This window comes from Chanodichthys erythropterus, chromosome 24 (genome assembly GCF_024489055.1).
Source record: "Chanodichthys erythropterus isolate Z2021 chromosome 24, ASM2448905v1, whole genome shotgun sequence".
Lineage (NCBI taxonomy): Eukaryota > Metazoa > Chordata > Actinopteri > Cypriniformes > Xenocyprididae > Chanodichthys > Chanodichthys erythropterus.
The window spans coordinates 13,153,202-13,176,911 of record NC_090244.1 but is presented as its reverse complement, the minus strand read 5'-3'; the positions used below and the strand labels follow the sequence as shown (position 1 = coordinate 13,176,911).

At 38.4% G+C, this 23,710-nt stretch overlaps 1 protein-coding gene across 2 annotated transcripts in view; it reads left to right on the top strand.

Moving 5' to 3' along the window:
• ccnd2a (cyclin D2, a) overlaps positions 1 to 23,710 on the top strand; it is a 191,229-nt gene that overhangs the window by 154,185 nt on the left and 13,334 nt on the right. The window contains exon 1 of one of the 2 annotated variants that reach the window (XM_067380454.1): positions 20,934 to 23,188. The exons of the other annotated variant lie outside the window; for it this stretch is intronic. Within the exon in view, the coding sequence (XP_067236555.1) occupies positions 22,994 to 23,188 (195 nt within the window). The 5' untranslated portion in view covers positions 20,934 to 22,993. Of the gene's footprint in view, positions 1 to 20,933; positions 23,189 to 23,710 lie in introns of those variants that run through there. 2 annotated transcript variants of the gene reach the window in all.

Genomic DNA, 23,710 nt, shown 5'->3' with positions numbered 1-23,710 from the left:
ACACTCGGCTGTCCGACCAAGGATGAGTCTCTCAGCCACTGAGGGAAGAGGATGTGATCTCACCCGTTAAAAATCCAACCTATGTCGTTTGCTGCTCATGACTTAATCCAGGCTTCTTCTTTGTGCTAAGCAGCCCCCTCCACAGCCCACCTCCCTTTCTCCCTTTTCCTTCTGTCCCCAGTTCCTGCTGGATAGAAGAAATGAGGCAGGAATGGGTGAAGGTCTTTTCGACTGTACTCTAAAAGACTTTGGCAGATGCAGAGCTTGCCTAATCTTCAAATTATTCCTGTTGTCATTAATGCTATAGGTTGTTTGCACGCCACTGGGTTGCACGAAATGCAGATGGAGGGCAGGAAGTGATTTTCTACATAGGGAAGCACTATGAAATGCTTATGTTTTGCATCATTTATGGTTGCTCTAATCGATCAAAACCACAAGGAGCTTTTATCATGTACCAAAGGTTATTGTTTGTCAGGAGAGAAAATGCAAGAAATTGACTGAAAAATGCAGGGAAAAGTGGCTTGTAATCCTGCGTCTGTGGTCGGGAGGAGCCGAGATAATGCTTGTGTGTGCAGCGACCACTTTGTCAAAAGTTGCCTATGCAACCACTAACAAAAAAGTAGTATACCTCCATAGTTTTGTATGCTTTCATTTGTTTTCTGGAGTAGAAGGATGTCCGTGCCCGGTTGCATAAAGCACCTTAAAGGATTAGTTTACTTTAAAATGAGAATTTCCCCATTTACTCACCCTCAAGCCATCTGAAGTATATGACTTTCTTCTTTCAGACAAATACAATCGGAATTATATCAATAATCACCTTGATGCTTCCAAGCTTTATAATGGCAGTGCACGGAAACCACCTGTTTGAAACTCAAGAAAGTGCATCCATCCATCATAAAAGTACTCCAAATGTACTTATGCTACGTCCTATGCCTTCCGTATTCAACTTAATGACTTTTTCGTCTGAAAGAAGAAATTCATATACATCTAGAATGGCTTGAGGGTGAGTAAATCATGGGGAAATCCTTAGTATAACATATGTTTTGGAAAACTTCACCTGAAGTGTTACACGGAGCAAGCAGGTTCAATCCAAGTCTTCTAACAAGACATGATCTGCAGCTTTATTTTAATTTAAGCTTTTATTCACATTGATCAAATTACATATGTAGCATACCCTATCTGTATTAACAAATAACGTGTCCACGGCAACAATAAAATTTCATAACAGCAAAACCTGGATTGCTGTGGTGAAAAACTTAAGGCGAAATCATGCCTTAAGTCTCATACTTAAGGGAAAAACTTGAGGTGCTTTACACAACCGGGCACTGGAGAAGTTGCTTACCTTCTCGATGACAGGCAAATATTCCAATTCACTAGAAAAATCGTTCCACTTTATAACTTAAGGATCGCGTCCAACATATGTTGTGATTTTCTGTTTCTTGTAACATTGTCTAAACCAGTACATTAAGGACTTTCCTCCATCTCGTCCATTCCGGTTTTCACTTCCTGCCCTCCATCTGAATTTTTGCATGTCATCAGAATTAACGCAATTGCACGTAATTGCAAACTAGCTATTTTGTGTGTAAAAAAAAATCACGTCGCAAACATCAAAACCTCCAAAACTGGTTTGCTAAAACCTGCACACACTTTCAGAAAAGTGAGCCCTACCAGCCATTTTAATTGTGCTATAGCCAACAACACCGCTGCTCAACAACTGTCCCGGCAGCTGCTGGGACATGGCAGATGATGGTGGCACATCATAACTCAGGCTGCTGTGAGAAACAGCGGCAATGCAGCGGCTGCAGCCTGCACTTCCTGTCCGAGGGCAAAGGGCCTCTGTGTTAGCATGATGTAGCAGGAGGGCTCACAGATGTCACTTAAAACTCTGGCCATGAGCTTTCACTTTCATTCAGCAACATCTGTTGTCACAAGTGTTATGACATACAGCAGAACATCACAGCAGCTATAAATAGTTTCGGACAGTACTTGCAGAGCATGTATGTACAGCTAGCATGAAGTAAAACAATGTCTAAATGAAGCTAAAGTTATCTTTTAGGCGGTTGCTCGAATTCCCAAAGCATAACTGTGGTATTCGGCATGCTCATTCAATCAGAGGATTCATAGGAGATGTGTCATATGGCATTGGAATGAATGCACATGCCAAACTTATTGCAATTTTTTTCATGAGGATGAGGATGAATTGAATGAGGCCAAACTGACACATTGCACATGCATTCCAGAGTTCCTTATCATTTCAAAGAGAATATAACCTATACTGTGTGATGTGTGTCATAATCGTATCTTTTATTATTTTACAACAATCATAGTTGAACCATGCCACACACTACAAGGACAAGGAATATTTCGTTCTGCTGTATTGCTTTTAACTTTCCATCATACATTAATGCACCTTTGTACATGTGAATTTGCTATACATGGAATGTGTCTGACGAGACTTGCTTCCTCCCTATCATGTTATCTGCTGTTTTGTCTGAGGAACATCCAGCCCCCTCTTATACGGCACAAAAAATACATACTCCTCAAGTCTCATGTGCTGAAAGGGGGCTGAGCACCACCCCTGATAATCGTGTGCAGGCAGCCGAGGTAGCATAAAACCTTGTTGCCGACACAAGGCTCGGGAAAGCATTCCCAGCACCTTCATTCCATAGCACAGCGGATGTCATTACCTTGCTCCCAGCCTGGCTCCCTCCTTCTCCTCATAACATCCAATTGATTTATCCTTGATTGTTTGAAGCTTGCCGAGTGCAGCTGGATTTGGTCCATATGAGGACGGCGCTGAGGGGTCATCTATAACAATCATTTTCAGTGGCTCATTATTCTCGGGCCAAACAACCCAAAGACCCAATTTCCTTCTTGGCTGTCCATAAAACTGACAGATGGCAGAAACCTGGAAAGACATTTTTTTTTTTTTGTTCTCATAATCATTAACCCCTCAAATGTCAAATACAGAGCTCCCCCACTCTCAAAGTTTTTTTTTTATTTTTTGAAGGTGAGGAATTAGGGGGGCGGGGCAGGAAAAGTATGTGAAATGGCTTGAGGGTACACTCCAGCAAAGTTAAAGTTTTCACATGATCTGCTTCAGGATGTTGATTTGGTGCAAAGGTGTTGTCACATTGTTTGTCTTGCTTTATAGTTGTTGTTAGGTGATTTAAACAGTGGAATGTCCTATTTAATTGAATTTTGGAGGTTGAGAGGACATGGGACAGATCGCCTGGCCTCTGAGAGTCTCTCGATTTCTGGGGGAAATGCCTCTGTGATAAATGCAAGGCCTGGAACAACAGCTGAAGTAGGACTTGGCCAGATCCCCCAACTGTTTGAGACACGAGAGCAGTTTCCTCATAGCTTGGCTCAGGCTCATGAATGACCTCTTAGATTTTTTCCAATAATAACCAAACTCCTCTACTCAGCATTTAAAACACCCCTTTCTTCCTGTTCTTTTTTTTTACCTCTTGTCCTTTCTTTTCTTCGAAATTTCCACCCCTGTCATTCTGGCAACGCTAATGCAAGTTCAGAGCTGAAACCTAATCTATATCGCAGCAGACTGCAGGGCCCTGGACAGAGTCTGAGCAGTGAGTGAGTGGGTGGGCATGTGGGGGTCTATTGAGGGGGGCTAACAAGCCTTTTCTTCTTTCCTAAAAGAAAGATGAACACTGCTGTCTTAGAGTATCCCATTGGTGGAATGCTTTTAAATTAAATATTCATTTTTATCAGGCTTATTTAAAAAAAAAAACAGCACAATATTTGTTTATAATTGTGATATTTATGGTCGCTTTTTGTCTTGTAGGTCCTTGTCGTTGTCCGTCTGTGGTTCTTCCTCATTATTAATATTATTATTTCAATTAATCAGACCCAGGTTATAGTTTACACACAAACTTGCAATGAAGATGACAATCTGTTAATTTGCTCAGGGTGACATTTTTACTCTACCATCTTTCATTGCGGTCACTGACCTACAGTAAATATGTAGTTAATCTCTCCCCCGTGTGTTTGAAATGTCACGGCTGATGAGAGAACATGTATTTGCTTGTTATGGATTTCCTATGGAATGCACACTTTCGGTCATACCCACGTTTCATGTTTTAATAAGCAGTCATTATGGAGTATTTATTTTCCTACAGGGTGTGGGAGCCAAACCTGTTGGTACACTACTGATTCATGCTCCCCCGGCCCACCATGCCTGGCACCATGGTTTGAACTAGTCACTCACGTTCCTGAAGTGGGAAGAGGGGGTGTGTTTTTGATGACATCAAGGATTCAGGGGATAGTTCATCAAAAAATTTAAGTTCTATAATCATTTACTGAAAGTAGTGGGGTCTACAACTTTGGACTCCATTGACTTTCAGAGTATGAACCAAAACATTTTTTTTTTTAAATATCTTCTTTTGTTTTCCACAGAATAGTGTTGTCAAAAGTACAGACTTTGATACCAAACCTACCCTTACAATAATGCAAATACAGTAATTAAATGATGCAAAATTAATGTGCACATGCCCAGCGGCCATAGCTGTAGCTAGCTCCACTAGTGGAGGTGACGTATTTCCGCCCTTGAGTGGAGCTCCACCCACCCGCTCAGGCTGCAGCCAGCCCCAATTTTTTGAAAGCGGGAGCATTTGAAAGCAGGCGTCTATCAGCGGAAATCGCCTGATTTCAAACATTCCTGTGTTTATCTGTGTAAGTGCTTGGTGAAAAATGTCACTGATGTCTATTTACAACATGTTTTTGAAGTGTTCATCATTGTAGCCAATCACATACATATCTGTTGAGTGTGTGAACACAATGGCCAACCAGAGGTGTTTGCGAATCCAAAGTGTCACATTTTTTAAATTTCAGTACCGACTTGGTATCGAAGTCAGTACTTTTGACAACACTACCACAGAATAAAAAAAGTCATACAGGTTTGGAATGACATGAGGGTAAATGATTTCATGTTTGAATGAACTGTCCCTTTAAGCTGACACATTGTGAGTTCTTCACAGCAGAAATGCATCTGAGGTGAATTTTGTGTGTGCGTGTGTTTCAAGGTCAAGCTGAAAATCACTTATGTGCCTGCACTTTTAGTTCTGTTTTGGAGCGCCACTCAAAGTTCAATGAATGCCGTGTACTGTATACGCAAGCGTGGGTCTATTAAAGCAAGAAGAGGGGAGGGGAAAAGAGATGCCGAACTTTATATGACTCTTCAATGAATGGTGGAGGGGAGGGCAGCAGCCACAGCATGACAATTCCAATGATGGCGACCATTCATAGACACAGGAAATGCTTGACCTCACACCCTGAGAGACGGCAACAACAGCCTGCTTGTGTTAAAGGTGTTATTGGGTATAATTACGGCTTGGCAATGAAGATGGTCTACATGCTTGCAGCTACCACCAACATTGCCCTACTGATACCATCCTAGGATGCAGTTTGTTTGTTTGTTTGAGTCCTTAAAAGAATAATTCAACCAAAAATTGATAATTTACTCACCCTCATGTTGCTCCAAACCTGTATGATTTTTTTTTTCTGTGACACACACATAAAAACGACTTGGACCCCACCAGTGTTGTCAAAGTACTTTGGTACCAAGTCGGTACTGAAATTTTAAAAATGTGATGCTTTGAGTGCTGTTGAGTGGATTCCTAAATGCCTCTGATTGGCCATTGTGTTCACATGCTCATCAGATATGTCTGTGATTGGCTACAATGATCAACGCTTCAAGAACATGTTGATGTCTTTGACGTTCTTCACCGAGCAATTACGCAGATACACACAGTAGTAAACACTCCTGCTTTCAAAATGCTTTCAAACACTTCTGTGTGCTTTCAAACCCTCCCATGCATTGATCATTGTAGCGCATGAACACAATAGCCAATCAGAGGTGTTTATGAATCCGTTCAACAGCACTCAAAGCATCACATTTTTAAAATTTCAGTACCGACTTGGTACCGAAGTCGGTATTTTGACAACACTAGACGCCACTGACTTGCATTGTGTGAACAAAAAAAAAAAAGGAAAAAAAGAAAGAAAGAAAAACTTTTTTTTTTTTTAAATGCATTTATATGTAATAAGCATTTAGGCAGCCTTTGAAGTTTGCCTATTTTTGTGTCCTTGTGTTCTTCACAGGGTCAGCTCAGGGATGTAACTATCCCTGTTTCGATTTCACTAATTGGATACATGTAACGACATTACCTAGATGATGGTTTTGATGGAGCATGTGACAGGAGTTTAAAAAACCATGCTATTTTCTAGAACTAACTATTTTCCCCTTCTGACCTCAATTATGGACCCCAGACTCAATTCTACTATTGTGCACATGAAGGCTTGTCTAAGGGCAACCGATTAAAGCTCTGGCAGCATGACCGCCATAGCCCTTAATGCATTCCCATGCTCCCAGGCCCTGCGTAGGAATTCAGAGGTAGCTTTACTGCTGTCACCACAATGCTTTTCTCCATGGCTCGTCTGTTCATAACTGCTTCTATTCACTGTCAGCAGACTTCCTGAACTGCTCAAGCTAAGCAGTGTGGAAGCAGACATGGCTTTAAAGGTCTTTCGGACTCTCGCAGGCATCTTTTATGGCTGAGTACTGGGATCCAGATTGGTCCCTCCCCAGTTCATTAGAAGCTTGTTGTCCATTCTCTCATTCTGGCATTCTCATGGAGAGCTCTGTGGAAGTCAGGGGGGTTGACCCATCAGTCAGGAGGTCTGGGGGGGGGGGCTGACCCTTGACATGCTGGGAAGCTCCGGAGAGTGGAAGTCGAGCCCTAGAGAAATTAACGGGGGGAGCGAGGCATTTCCATCCCACAGTCCCCAGCAGAGTTTCTCTTCTCACATTGAATGGCCTCTTAGCATTCACACCCCCAGATTGAAGTGGACAGTTCTGAATCCTGAATCAGCATGGAGGGAGGGTAATGGAGATTACCTTCCTGGAGAGACAGGCAGAGAGATGAAGGGGGTGGGGGCAAGTGGAAGAAAGAGAGAGAATGAGAGAAAGGAAGGGGGAAGATGTAAGAAACGGGGGCTTCGGACTCTTGAAGCCCTTGTTAGGGAGAAGATTTCAGGTCTGGTTCCAGCCACGGCCGCTGTTTACACTCCCCTGCCTCGCTAAAAATAGTGCTCTCAACTCCGGAATGATTCAAGAAAAAGGCTGCATCCCTTTTTATAGCCTTTGCATGACACAGCATGTCAGTGTTGTTTTCTTTCCCTTTCCCCCCCCATTTCCCCCTGTTTCTCTGACACAAAGCATCCCTCTGTCTTTGGCGAAACACATGTATTAGATTGGGAGTGCGGAAAGCAAGGGTCACACTCCTGTCAGTAATTGCAATGCGATTATGAATGAGCTAACGTGATTAGGGCAGAGGAGTGATTGAAAGGTGAGTGCCGGCCTGTGATGTGGACAGGCTTCTCAACTATGTGGAGGAATTCCAGAGGTAATGGATCATGAATGGCTTTCTCTACCCTAAATGTAGACAGGAGCAGGGCAGAAAGTTAAGAATGAGTCTACCTCTACTGCTTTATGCAAGCATGTCTGTAAGCATGGATATGTGCAGAGAAATGGAAAATTAGAAACAGGGATCAAGATGTTTTCTTAGACTACGAAGGATTTTTTGTCAGCGTCAGTTTCAGAATTTAATTTAACAGGATTTTTGCATGCTAAAGTTTGACTTTAAAACCAGCATAATGCTGATTCTATTACGGTGACCTAAAGTTAGGAATGATTCTATTTATATATATGAAATAAGACATGAAATATGAATGAGAAGGTGCTTGTTTCGTTACACATGATTGTAAATGTAAAGTAAAAACTCTCCAAACTGATATAAAACATATGTATAAAATGAAATATTGCATTTAAGATGTATTGATGGAGGTCGCCAAATTGCTGTATTGTTGGTTGCCTGTATGTATTTCACTGTAAAAATTACTTTTCAAAGATTATTGGAGTACTTCTTACAAGAAAATACAATTTCAGGTGTTCTTCAAAATTTCATGTTTCAATACTTGTTACTTGATTTCAGTAAACAAGGCTTCGCTACATCATAAGCGTTTCGAAACGTTTCGAAATTTCAGTGCTTCACGTGACTTTGGCAGTTTGATTCACGCTCCGAACCACTGATTCGAAACAAAAGATTCATAAAGCTTCATGAAGCAGTGTTTTGAAATCGCCCATTACTAGATGCTGTTGAAAAAAAGTCGTTTTTTTTTTTTTTTTGGCGCACAAAAAGTATTCTTGTCGCTTTATAAAACTAAGGTTGAACCACTGTAGTCACATGAACTGTTTTAAATATGTCTTTAGTAGCTTTCTGGGCATCTGAAAGTGTTAATTATCTTGCTGTCAATGCAGGCCTCACTGAGCCATTGGATTTTATCAAAAATATCTTAATTTTGTTCCTAAGATGAACAAAGTCTAACAGGTGTGGAACGTCATTAATGACTTTTCATTTTTGGGGTTACTTTGTCAGTTTGAATGGTCCTTTGTGGCTCAGGGTTCTCTAGATGTTCAAAATATATAAAACACAAAGTGAATGAAAGTGCTTCTTTTGTTGCATAACCATGCAGTGATGCATGATTGTATAAGCTCTGTATAACCCTAGCATATTTCCACTAGTAAATGAAATGAAAAGTTCATTATGTGTATAATATAATGCCAAATCAGGGTTTTATTGAGTTTCCCTTTGGCAAAACCCTTAGGATTTCCTAAAATAAATTCTGAAACTGTGAATGTTCTTCTTTACGGAATTTAATAATATAATATTGAATGTTTTTTATATATATATATATATATATATGTATTTTAATACATTCTCTTTAATTGTATTATTTTTTGTAATTTTTTTTATTTACTTATTTTCTATTGAGGAGCCTGATGGTTAAGGTGAATGTTATATTTGTTAAATATTTCAGTTATGGAGAGTCATGATATTTAAGCAGGTGTGAGCACACTGTACATCGGCGTCTGTTTTCAGCAACACGTAAGGAATGTTTTCAGGAAACGGAAAAGGGAAATTCAGAACCAAAACGCTTTGAATAGAGGTATCATTTGATAAATATCTAAAATGACTTGGAATCACTCCAAACACAACAAACAGTTTAAGGCCAGAATAGAACCACTCAGATCTGATCAAGTCGTGCCCTACAGTCCTGCTTTCAGGCAGTTGTGTGTTTATGTCTGTTGTGTGTTGTACTTATTTTAAGCACAAGATTCTCACCGGTTGCCATAATGGGAGAATATGTAAGAATATATTTTTCGCTTACAAACGGAGTCACACATTTTGTCTTGCAGTAGCAAGATGTTGAGGTTATGATAGAGCAGATAATTTTTTGCAAATTGCCACCCGGCAAACAGGTGCATTCAGCCAGAGAAACTTGCCTTTCTCTAAATGACTTGAAAACCCAGTTTGCCCTGCTCTCAGTTTGTTTTATCATTTTCATTCTCTGCTCAGTGCAGAGCGACCCATAATGACACATTTTTTAAATCTATAGCTAATGGGCACAAGCGTGCATAAGTGCCCCTATTACAAAACAGTGCTTGCATCACTTACATTATATTATAATAATGATGGCGCTCCACTGTTCTAAAAATAAACACTCAGCGAGGAAATAAGTTGTTTTGTGTTTATGTTAGCGAACCTAACCCACAGCTCGGTGGTAAACACACAAACAGTCATGGTATATGTGTTAGCCCAACACAGGAATGTATTGATAAAGCACTGCAGTTGAATAACCAACGTATTGCTCTATTCTTTATCATAACACATTTCTAGACAATTGCGAGCGAATACATGTTGCTGTTAGCTGGTTAGCCGGAGACCTACAAGCTGCGCGGAGCATACAAAACACACACAAATAGGCTAAATACGTATTGTACATGCTACAGAGAATGTGTTGATTCTGGCTTGAAATTTGGACGTCACTGACATGTTCTGACTGAACCATATAAGGGTTTCAGTCCAGTAACGTTACTCTACTTAGGCCATTGAACTGAAACTCAGAACCGTGTGGATGTTTGACACTGGATTTTAGTCCTTGCGTATCGCATATTTGTCTAGAAGATTTTTATTAATTTTTTTACTTGAGGACATAGCGCTATTTCAGTGGGATTGCACATCAGTTGCACAAGTTGTGATTCGGAGGAGGAAGGAGCTGGTCCAAATAAACTGGGCACTGACCCATCCTTCAATAACAACCGGCTTGCGAATCCCTCATTGAACGCATTTAGGTTGAAGAAGCAGTCGTCAGTAAAATGTCAGGAACACACAGCACAAGGTTCGGGTTTCAAGTTTTCCTTGGCATCTGCACACACAATAAGTGGGCGGGCAATATGCTAATGTTTCATTGTGACGCCACAACGAAATGGCTTAAGTTTTACAAGCGACTCGTTTATTTGATTCAGAGTCGACTATTACTTTTGAGAGACAATAACTTAAAGGTGCTAAAGAGGATGTTTTGTTTTATACATTTTTGCAATATTACTTGAAACTGTCTTTACTAACTGATAAAAGACTATTTATTAGGTGCACTGAAAGTAATAATATTAATATACATCATCTGTGCACGAGGTAGGGCCTTAAAACATCAGCCAATCGTTTACGCGATCATCGCGTAAACGATTGGCCCTCTGGCTTGTCAATCACTGCCATGACGTTCCTTGTGAGAGACGAGCGCGGCTGCGCGCTCCAGTAACTTTCCACACTCCACAGGCGCCGCATGCGATGTTTTTGTCAGGAGACAGGAGTAACAACTGCAGATTATGAGTTACCTGCGGTGAGTCCGACATAATGAATCCACTAACACGACACAGCGAATGCCGGTGGCAAACACTTGTGTTCCAGTACTAGTGCTTACGAGTTTTGGGAGGCGTTCTTTTGAAATGAGCTGTGAAGGAGGGGGGGTTGTTCTTACGCATGCGCTCATTTAAAAAACTCACTAACAGTCTTTGGTTTCTCAGTCGACGAAAAAATCCTCTCTATCACCTTTAATATACGGTGCACTTTCAAATGAAAAACTTTGCAGGAAGTTTTCATTCACTTAGTGCTGTTACACACTACATGAAAGGTACTTTTCAAAAAAGGGGCACTTTAAATGTTTCTATGCAGGAGGTTGCCTAATGAATGTCTGACTACCATAGTACGATTAAATAGATTTAATTTTATCAATGCATGATCATTACCTTTTATTAGTGTGCATTTAAATAAAAAAGAGACTTCTCACTATGGATGCATTTTTAGAAAAAAGTGTTCATGACTAATGTGTACGTGTGCATGAGAGTGCAGAAAACACATTCAAAGTTTTTGAAGATGGTCTGATTAAGAAATCTGCTGACACATAGAGAATGTGAAGCTGATTTCTGGGTAACTGTCTTGTTTAGACGCTGTATTAGGAGGATTGTGCTGCCTTTCTGCTAGCGAGTTTAAAGCAGTGTTTTGAATTTCTGTTGTGATTGTGAAAATGTTGCCATTGAAGGTCTTTCATGCTGCATCGAGAATTGCCAAAGTAACTTACATCATCATTCAGGGAGAAAACTGGATAATGTTGCATATTTTTTGCCTTTTGCCACACTAAGTGAAGCAGGTTGAGGGGGTGATGAGAAGACACCAGATAGCAAACCTATTAAACACACTGCCTGTCACTCAATGAAATAATCAATAAAATAATCACTTTGCTGAGTGTTTTTGAAAGTTTCATATGACTCTCACAGTTTGTCGGCTTGTGAATTAGCAGAACTTGCACGCAGCCACTACAAAACTGTTCGCAAGCTTCTAGGGATTTGATTTTTGTTGTCGTGTTAAAAATAAAGATGGTGTCTGTCCGCTGAATGTGAACCACGATCTCTGATTCCCTTCCGTGGCCATGGGAAAGTGAACATTTACATAAAACAATAAAACTTCAGTTACATTTAAACATTTCCAACAAAGAAATGGATCGATTTCTTGCAGCTTGTTGAACACACTTTTTTTTTTTTTAACATACCATGTGACGGATGAAGCAGCAGCGTGACACTGTTTTCATGGTAACCAGATACATTCTGGAAAACTACAGAGAAAATATAAAAATATCATGCATTGCAATAGAATAGCTTATCTTCCCTGCAAACAATGTCATGGAGAATGTGAATATTTAATTTAAAGGTAAAAACAAACAAAAGGTGCAGGAATCGGTATTAACTTAAGTATCAGTAGTGGTGTCATGAGAAATCAAGTCCCCCCCAGGAATCAGGTCTCTTTTAGGACCCAGGCGGTAATGCCTGATCAAAAGTTATCATGATGTCTTGACTAATTTTATACTATATATTCAGTATTGTGACAATCTTTGCCACCATCTAATGGTGTAATAAATGTAACTTCTGTTGCTGTTCACGGTCAGGGACTATCTTTCCAGCGGAAGTAAGCCTTTTAATGATTTTACTTCATAAAAGTTGCATTGATACATATTTTTTGCCTTTATTATTTGTATTGTGTGGTAACCGTTTTATAAAAGCAACAAGCCCCCGGAAGCTGTGGTTTACAGTGAATTTATAACAGCTAAGGGGGTTTTAGGCATGCACTCCACGTCGTGCCTAACAATGCACTTTAGCTGTTATAAATTCACTGTAAACCATGGCTTCTTGGTGCTCATTGCTTTATTTCACAACCAATAGCTTATGTTATATACTAATATTAATAGCTCGTTTAACCAATGGGATCACTCGGGGTCCTAAAGGAGACCCGATTCCTGGGGGGACTTAAAGGAACACTCCACTTTTTTTGAAAATAGGCTCATTTTCCAACTCCCCTAGAGTTAAACAGTTGAGTTTTACCGTTTTCGAATCCATTCAGCCGATCTCTGGTTCTGGCGGTACCACTTTTAGCATAGCTTAGCATAGTTCATTGAATCTGATTAGACCGTTAGCATCTCGCTCAAAAATGACCAAAAAGTTTTGATATTTTTCCTATTTAAAACTTGACTCTTCTGTAGTTAAATCGTGAACTAAGACCGACGGAAAATGAATAGTTGTGATTTTCTAGGCTGATATGGCTAGGAACTATACTCTCATTCAGGCGTAATAATCAAGGAACTTTGCTGCCGATCCATGGCTGCAGCAGTGCAATGATATTACGCAGCGCCCGTGAGCCCCTGCTTGCACAGGGAACGTGCCTTGCAACCATGGAGACGTTTGTGAGAGACGCTGTGTAATATCATTGCACTGCTGCAGCCATGATACGGCAGCAAAGTTCCTTGATTATTACGCCTGAATGAGAGTATAGTTCCTAGCCATATCAGCCTAGAAAATCGCAACTTTTCATTTTCCGTCGGTCTTAGTACACGATTTAACTACAGAAGAGTCAAGTTTTAAATAGGAAAAATATCAAAAATGTCATTTTTAAGCGCGATGCTAACGGTCTAATCAGATTCAATGAACTATGCTAAGCTATGCTAAAAGTGGTACCGCCAGAACCGGAGATCGGCTGAATGGATTCGAAAACGGTAAAACTCAACTTTTTAACTCTAGGGGAGTTGGAAAATGAGCCTATTTTCAAAAAAAGTGGAGTGTTCCTTTAATTTCTCACCACAGTGGCAATGCTCTTAAGATGGAGGCACCACCCCAACATGCAACTTGGCATGACATAGCTTCACATTCTCTATACTCATAGGCGGAGCATTTGTAAGGCTGGTCAAGGATTTGTCTTTCCCTGGCCACTGACTTGAGACTAACATGGACTATTCTTACTCAAACTACTAACTGCTGCTGCCCATAACTACTGCTCAAGGATCAGTTTTCTCTGTAATAATAGTATATTGGCGAAACAGATTTGGTGTACTTTGTACTTTGAGAGCATCAAAGGTTTCTATTTACAATGTGTTTCAGCATTGAGCAATGTAGCCAATCACAAACATTTCTTGAACTCAGTGACCAATCAGGCGTGCCTAAGTTAGAATCCACTCTCCTCTCAAAACGCCAGAGATTTTGTCCAGTTCTGAGTTCTTCACTCTCGCAAATCCTCTCATTATAAGTTAACTTAAAACAGAGTGTAGACATTGTGTTAAATAAGAGATTCATTGATCAGTCAGTGGTTTTATAGTGGTTTGTGAACATGGCTGCTTCAATAACAAATCATTTAGTGGGAACGTTTATGCTGGGATGTGTAGGTTGTTACTAGGCAACGCGTAACTTGAAACCAGAGCCGACTCTGCTTGAAACAATTTCATTACATTCTATTTAAATGTGTTTTTAAATAGGGAGCACATTTCCTTAGCCTTACCCTGGAGTTGGTTCTCCCTCCGCCTATGCATCTACATACAGATTAATTTCTAGGACTGATTACACTTTCAGCAGTCCAGATTTATCTTTAGGTTTAGGAAGTAGAGGTAATGAACCTCTTATAAAGTCTTCTGTTTACCTCCGAAGTGTGACGAGAACTCTGGTTCATTGTTAACAAGGTGTGAACAACAAGTATCTAAGTTTACAGAATACATAATTGAATCGCAGAAGATTCAGACTCACCCAACTAAAAGAATGCAACATCCGACAGTACTGTGTCTGTTGTGTCTGATATTAAAATCAGCAATTCCACAAATCCCTGAAAATTTCCCTCTAGTATTAAGTTCACACAATAGCATCACAGCCAAAACAACCTCCACCCTTCTTAAATAAACCCAAACAGAATCATGGGCCTGTCCTGTGGGAAGGTGCTGCTGGATCACCATTGATGTCGCACGATGATCAATTCACTTCATGTATCGTGGGAACCTGTTTTTACAATACTTGAAAACATTTTTATAGTCCGCTGCATCTATTTCAATATTTCATTCTTTTTTTCTTTCTTTTAATTTACTCTATTGTCCTCTGTACTGCCCTTTATCTCTCTCAGCTGTTCTACTGTGGTGTGTTATGGGTTCATCGAGCTGGTATGCGGCAGGAATCTTTGGATCAAGGTAATTTCACTCAGTTTGAGATTTTCCCAGGATGTTAAGCTTCCCTTTACCTTTGTGTGCCTCAGCGAGCGAGATAGCAAGCGACACATGTTTCAAACGCATACACGGTGGCTCCCGGGGTTTGACGCCAGCAGCAGGGCAGGGGGAACTTGAAAGATACGGATCGTAAATTATACCTGACACTAGAATTTCCCAAAAGGATCAGATCATTGTAGCTTCTCTCAAGTGTGGGGCTATGCTGTGAATTCATGTGTGGTAGGGTAATCGTGATGGAGGGCTATTTGATTTGTGATGGGGAGGCCTGAATGGGGGCCTATCGTTGAACCTTTAAGATCCTTCATTGGTAATATAAAAGTAGTTAATCCATCATTTATTCGCACGTATGTCGTTCCAAACCTGTATCCATTTTTCCAACCTGGTCTCATGGAAAGACTTACATGAAAAATACGCAAAAATACATACCAATACGTACATATCACAGCAGTTTACAACAGAAGTGAACACTAGAGGCAGTAAAACAGCAAGTGCTTTTAATTGTTTTCATACACAGTTACGATTACAGGGTCAGATTATGGTTTAATGAAGACTTGTTTTTACGTCTCCTTGCACAATATTATGTTATGACTTCAAAACGCTTTGTACCAAAGTGCACGATTTGTAAACGAATATTTGGTCTTTGCATTGTTTAACCAGCTCCATATATTTCGCTATTCTAACATTTGCTCGGTAGCTCAGCTGATACGGAGTTGGACAAGGAATCCAGCAGAAAACTAATCACGGTAAAAGAGCTACAAAGATGAGCGATCAAAACGAGCTAAAACGGCACGATTACAGATGCTTTTTATGTAACATTTGCTTTTGTTAACACTGTCGGGTAGGTTTAGGTGTAGTGTTAGTGGTACGTTATTTTAAAAAAATAACGGAGCATTACACTTTTACCGCAACTCACCAGATAAAATGTCCAATCAGAACTGCGGTGATTCGAATAAAAACCCACATAATAAAAACATGCCATATTCACATTTATCTGTTCCGGCCCAAAAAAAAAATGAACGTGCTTTTAGTGCCACTCAGTGGACATTTTACATTGAAACTGCAGTGATATGTACGTATTGGTTCGTATTTTGCGACTCGCGAAAACGTTCGCACAGGTACGTTTTTCTAATGAGACCAGGCTCTTTTTTTTTTCCCTCTGTAGAACAAAAACAGTCAAAAAAAAAAAAAAAAAGTGGTCCATATGATTTGTGCATGGAAATACAAGTCTTTTGAAGTTTTAAAACAGCTTTGTGTGATCAACAGATCAAAATTTAAGCCATTATCCACTAATAATCTTCCCTTCCATTAAGCAACCGTGGGTCAGTGAGTTGAACTAGATCAGTCAAACTTGTGAATGAATCATTTGGACCAGTTTTACGAAACAAGTCAAAAGATTCATTGCAAAGATCACATGTAAAAAAAAACATTTCATTCATCAGACGAACATCGCTACCTCTCTCATTAAAATGTTAAATGTATGATATATATTTTAGTCTGTTTCTCACACAAAGCTATCATAAAGCTCCAGACCACTTTTATGATACTTTTATGGTGTTTTTGTGTCCCAAAATGAAAATTCTGTTATTAATTACTACCGTCATTCTAAATCTGTAAGACTTTCGTTCATATTTGGAACACAAATTAAGATCTTTTTGATGAAATCTGAGAGATGTTTGTCCCTCCATTGACTGCCTTTGCGACAACCACCTGAATTGAATGGCACATAAGAACAAAAATCTTCTGGAAGCTCAAACGTGCTTCATAAACAATGAGGTTCATTCTTGTGTGTTGCGCAGCACGTTTGAGCTTCCGCAAGAGGTTTGTACTTGTGCGGCATTCAGGTTCGTTTGCGCTTCTGTTTATGTTTGCTGATCAATGTTTATATGTGAATAAAAGCCAAAATTAAAATCTGTTCATCATAAAAAGCAATCGAGTCTCTTTAGAAAATTTGGACTTAACCACTTGATTCATATGGATTAGTTTTCCGATCTCTTTATGAACTTTTTTAAGCTTCAAAGTGGCAGTTGCAAAGGCAGTCAGTGGAGGGACAGACATCTCTCAGATTTCATCAAAAAGATCTTAATTTGTGTTCCAAAGATGAACAAAAGTTTGGAACAACATGAGAGAATTTTCATTTTGGGGTGAACTAACCCTTTAAAATATTTCACATATAGAATACATTTAGCACAGTCTCCAGAAGAAGGAATGTCAAACAGGTTTGGAATGACATGAGGGTGAGTAAATAATGACAGAACTGTAATTTTGGAGTGAACTATCTTTTAAAATGAAAGTTTAAACTATGACCAATGTATATACTATGTCTTTAATTTAAAGTATTAATTTATTGTTCACTTATTTTAGCACTCTCATTCAGTAAATATCATTTCTACAGTGTTTTTAGGTTATATATGGATAGGACTATTACTGAACCCCCTAAATGAGGTGACACCTGAAGTTTGTTGAGCGTGAGAATTTGCAGATGATCTCTCTCGCATCTATGCTTTAACCCCACCTGATTTTGCTGGGGACCCACAGGTCCTTATCCAAGAACACAAATAGGTGACTAGAGCAACCGAGGTGCAAACCCACCTCAAGATGCCATACCTTTTGCGTACAATGCAGGTGTGAGTGTGGGATTGCAGGAGAACATGACAGGAACCTTTGCAATTGCAAAGTGAACATGTTTAGCTTGCATTTGGATCAGTGCAGAAGTCTTGAGGACTAGTGCTTTTTTTTAGCTGAAAGTAAGAAGATTCTGTGCATAACACAAAAGATAATTAAGTTTCAACTTGGTTTTAAGATAGAGGAGAGAAAAAGCGGTGTTTCTGCTCAAAGCGTGTTTGATCTCGACTGCTACATTGTTGACAAAGCTGAAGTATGCTTTGCTCCCAGGTGGAACTTCTCAGGATGTTTTCCCAGTAATGGAAGAGTCAGCCATGCAAAGTCAGAATGGCATTTTTTGTGCTGACAAATTCTTGAGGGACATAACCTGCCCCCGAAATGTCCTTGCATTCTCCAACAAGGCTTTTGTTTCTCTGTGTGGGTTCTTTGCTTGGAGGGAGAAAGAAAAAATGGGCACTGGAATGGTAAAGTATCAGCCAGCAGCTGTTGCGTGAGTGACAAACTCAAGGGCTTGTGATATGAGAGGCACAGAGGAGAGGAAGACAGCAGTAGCTGTGCTGTCCAACAAAAAATGTGCTGGTGTGTTACAAAGAAAAGACATTACCTGTTAGAGGTATATTGGACTCTTGTGAGGTAAAGGGTCTTTGTGCACGACGAGCCCCCGTTTTGTCAGGTCGGGGTGTGTGAATGCTGTAATGTTGGTCATGTGCTGGCAGGGGGCTTTTGACAGGGATCTACTTTGCTGTTTTAGACTAGACAGACTATGTCTGAAGAAAATGCCTGTCAACACATTGTCCAGGTTGGCTTTTGATGTCTCTATAATGATGATGGGGTAAAAATAACATAGATTCCTCTAGTAATGTTTTAAATAAAGCAAAGAAAGTCTCTTTTTTTCAATTATTTTGTGACTGCTGCTACTTGATTATGCTCTACAGTTATAAGGTCTGATGCACCTGTTGTGGGTTTTTGCTAGTAAATAAGATACTAGCAAAACTTCCCACCAGCATCTCTCAAACTGTTATTAACCTTTGGATACTTCTTACCTTTATTTGGCTAAACAAAGACATTTCCAGACAACTTTTTTTAAGTTAATGAGATTAAAGTAAGTTTTTAAGAATTTGTCTCATCCCAATGATTGTGTAATATAATATATTTATAGGATCAGGTCATTTAAGGCTAGTAAAGAATATAAAATGTCATATAGAGGGAACTAATCTAAAATAATTATAATGGTTTAAAAAATACATACACTGTAAAATATTACTTTCATGATTTGTTATCATAACATTTTTTCTTTTGTCAAATCAACTTAGATAATGTATGTAGTTCAGATAACAAAATTTTTTGAGTTTCTGTTGATTAAACCAATCACCTTCATTGTATTAACTTAAATTTCAATTTCAATGAACTCAAAATTAAGGCAACCAGGTAACTTACTTTTTTTAAGTTAAACTAACAATTATTTTTTATCTCTCTTTTCATTTTTCCCTCAGAACATTTAAATGTAATTTAATATAAATGAATTAATATTTTAATGTATCTGAAAGCAAGTTTCTTGGGCATTTTGAATTAAGATTAATGACTAGTGTAGACAATTACATGGAAATATTTTATCCTCCTTGATAGTTGGTTTAAAGAAAGATAATTGTGAATTGTGTCTGGTTTTTTTTCCCCTCCAAAGATGAAGAGATATTCACTCTTTTTGTTTTTGTTTGTTTTGTCAATAGCAGCTTCAACCAGTAGTTCCCATTTACAATAATTATAAACTATGTAAATTAATGAAGCATATCAAATATTTTTGTGATGGATGGCTAAGTGCTGTTGTTTTCATTCAATAAGGACATCTGCAGTTGCTCAACCACGACATTATAACTGTGAGAAATCTGTTATTTTGTTATTCTCTTTTCATGCCTTTTGACTAAGGATTCAGTTTTAATTTGCAATTATTGTAAAGACTCGTTTGCTGTTTGATGATTTTTTTTTTTAAATTCATGTACTTTTTAAACAATTACAAGCCTGTTGGGTGGCTACCTGTTTATTCAAAAACTTAATTCTCCAGGAAATACATTTATTTTGTTCAGAGAATGCTACAGGAATTTAATAATACACTGTAAAAATGAATGGTTGGTTTAACTTTAAAAAAGTAAGTTACCTGGTTGTAAAATTTTGAGTTCATTGAAATTAAAAATTTGAGTTAATACAATGAAGGTGACTGGTTTAATCAACAGAAACTCAAAATAATATGTTATCTGAACCTTATTTATTGGAGTTGATTTGACAAAAGAAAAAATGTTTTTTTTTTTTTTTTTACAGTGTATCTGTAGTAATTTAATATTTAAAAAAACTATGATTGTTGACTATTATATAGATTATTATTAAGTAGAATTCCTTGTTAATTAAACGATAATGAAATAAAACTGAATAACTGAATAATTTTGTAAATCATTTAGTACAATACAAAAGTCCAAAATTATATTTGTAACATTAGTAAGCATGCATGAACATTGTTTTAATATTTTATGTCTGATACTAAAAAACATGCTTTAAACATGTTTACAAGATCTCCCTTCTAAAATATTTCTTAGATAATTTAAAAAGCTTTTTTTTTTTATTCTTCATTTTTGTTGACATATACTTCTAAAAATATATGTTTAGTAAACTAGAATAATTTCTTAATACTTGTGGCAACAGTAGTTTCACATCAAGGAAGTGTTTGTGCAGTGCTCTAGATTATTGCTGGAATCATATCTTATAATTTTAAGTGAAAAGACCACTGTAAATAAGCAAATATTTGTGTCATAAAATTAATTTTCCTATTATTCACACAAAAATGCTTCCTTGATTTATTGAGACTCAAACCTTAAGCTCTTTGAGTTTCCATGGACAAAAACATCTAGGTTAATGTGTGAAAAACCTAAATGTAAAATCAGCTGTGATATTTGGAGGGTAGCAAACTTTCTTTTGGGTGTGTCTTCACGGATATCGCGTTAATTGCAGGCATCCGGGAAATAGCATGAACTGCTTAGCCCCAGTAAGAGCAGCGTTTTGTGTGACGTCATTATTCCGCGAAAAAACAGCATGGTCAGGTTTAGAATAAAGAGGCGTGAACCACAGTCAAGCGTTTGAATCAGACAGTAGTTAACTCTTTTTGACGTTATATGATATGTATATATGCCCTCTTGAATGTCTTGTGAGTTCAAAGGAAACTATAAGCGCTGATTTATAGATGAGGGTTTGAATTACACACCACTGAATGAGGAGTCAAAATGTTGCACACTTAGACCAATATTATATAAATGTACGTGTATATTTTATTGTAATAAGAAAATTTTTTTTTTTTTTTTTTTTTTTTTTTTTAAACAAAACGTTTTCTTTATCTAAAACGTTCCAATGCGGATTATTTGAGTAATGTATTAGTTTTATTAAAGAAGAACATTTGAATGATAACCTCCCACAAGAGAAAAAGAAAGCTTTATATCGTTACAATGAAAAAGGATGCATCCTTGATGTTATTATGACTCGTAGCCCACATTGTTTTAATCAATTAATGCGGCATTTGGAGCTTTGAGACCCACTCATGATACCCTGCATTACCGAAATTTCACGTGTCGGGTGCGTGTGGGTAACACTACATGAGGAACGCGGATGTTTTAAGAAGGAAATGAAATGCCTACATGTTTCAGTATTTTAGTCACTGGAATTGCTTAATTGTCGCTAAATTTGATGCTAGGCATCATTTTTGCTTGCTCTGTTAATTTAGATTTATAATAGCCTACCTATTGCATTTGGTCAAGTAAAGTACTATAATAAAAAAGATAGAAATTTAAGGGCAGACTAACTTTGAAAATTATGACCTATATTTTATTTAAATTTTATTGCTTTGTTTGCCCTGCATAAATTGAAACCAGAATAATCTTATCTGATAGGATACGGTCCTTATAATTAAAATAGCCTATGATTTTATCAAAGCATCACTCAGATTGTATTGCTGTCGCCCGGCTAGATTTGTATAAATTTCTTCATGACATCTGCGTGCGGCAGACTGTGAGAAGTAGCAACATTCATCAGGTGATCGGTAAAATAGATTAGGTTCTTCTTTAGGTCTTTAGAAGGTGAACTTCCACAGACAAAGTCTGCCCAGTAACAATCCGAAAGCGCGCAGAACAACTATTGGCTATGCAAATTGACAGGGGAGGAAACAATCTACAGCGAGAAAAAAAAGGTTTTAAAGAGACATTTCCTATCACATTTAAAAGTGTTGAAACGAAGCAACTGTTGCAAAAGTAGCCTACATAGTTGCGGTTGAGTTCTTCGGAATCATTAACAGGCTTGAGAACCTCGAGATGCTCCTCGATCAATAACTCACTATATATGTTCTCTAGAAGACATATTAGCGCCATTTAATTCTAATTCTCCTATTATACGAAAGGTTAAACTGCTCATTTGCAACTTAAATGACTTTATGAATGAGTGCGTTATACATGTTGAAATCCATCACCTGCATGTTAGGTAGCGTAGCAGATCGCAATTTCGGAACGCTTACATCTCCTTTTGAGGCTTAGCTTTTCGGTCCTAAATAGAGACTATGATATAGCTAATGCTTTATATAATACACTGGGGGCAGCTAAAGAGAATAACTATCATTCAGCTGCTATCTCTGACGAGAGAGCGTTGCTTCATGCTTTCGCTGCATTTCCTAGAAAGCTATCTGGTTGACCACAGGCGTTGCATGCTTCATGTAAGATAGCTATATTTTGACTTTGTAATGACGAGGTGACGTTTTACTGTCCTTAAAGTCAAAAAGAAAAGTTTTTGGCCATTTATTGATTTAATTTGGTCAAATGCCTGCGTGAGACCACTATTTATAAATGATATGCATAGCATTTGATACAAAATGAAAACAAATGAAATAAACCGTTTTTTTTAAGAACACTTCGAGATACCATATAAGAGCTGAGTATTTCGTTGGGTGCTTTACGTTTAGCATATGTTTACCCAACGTCGTTAAAATAGTTGCACATGAATGGGTGAGTTAAAAATGAACATCTTGCATGAACCATAATACCCAAACAATATTGCCTTTCTGTCCATCTTGTGGGGGCTATTGATTATTTGATAACCAGAGCAAGAGGGCAGGAAAAGAAGAGGAAGACCGAGCATGTTGCGTCTGGCCAATAATAAGCCAAGATCTGCTTGTTAAGCTTTCGTCACAGCCTTACATCTGCAGACCTCAAATGTTGCAGCGAGAGGAGCAGAGTAGAGAAAGACTAGTGGGGAAAAGTTTGCAAAAGGATCAGGACTAACCTGGACAGCCCTGTAGACTGATTTTATGTGTCCGAAAAGTCCTTTCTGCACTTTTTGATCTTTCGCAACCATTGTATTTCACTGTTGGTATACATATTCGAGATCGAAAAGGACTTTAACAATCATGGAACTGCTTTGTCTCGAGATGGACACCATTATAAGAGCCCGTCCTGACCCGAATCTTCTATATGATGACAGGGTACTACAGAGCTTGTTGACCATCGAAGAGAGGTTTCTTCCCCAGTGTTCATATTTTAAATGCGTTCAGAAAGACATTCAGCCCTTTATGCGGAGGATGGTGGCAACTTGGATGTTGGAGGTTTGTACATTTCCGTGCTTACGCTGTATCTTCAAAACGTTTTGCAAAGCGTTTTCTCCTTTATTCTGTCATGTAAGCATTATGGAATGCAACTAAAGGAGCTACTTTAATATTTCCGAAAGGGCAGATCCGATTTTGTCGGGCTATTTATTTTATTGCAGTCATAAGCGCTGATTTTGGACCAAGTTCACGATTAGATTTGCTGGGGGATGAAGGTTATCGACATATGTCAGCGATCATAAGCGCATATTTCTTAAAGTTTTTGGTTCCGTTAACACAGTGGACAGAATCGTGCTTAATGTTATTTATTTATTTTTAGGATAAATATTTCCATGCACACGTATGCACTTCAATGCTTGCCGCTGTGCTAGATCGAACCATCGCCATGTTGGTTTTTCTTTCACAACAAGTTTATCGTAACAAAATGATCATAACAACTCTTAACATGTGCATGACTTGATAAATGAGCGTTTAAGGTATATAATTATGGTTGAATATATTGGGAATTACCTTTCTATAATT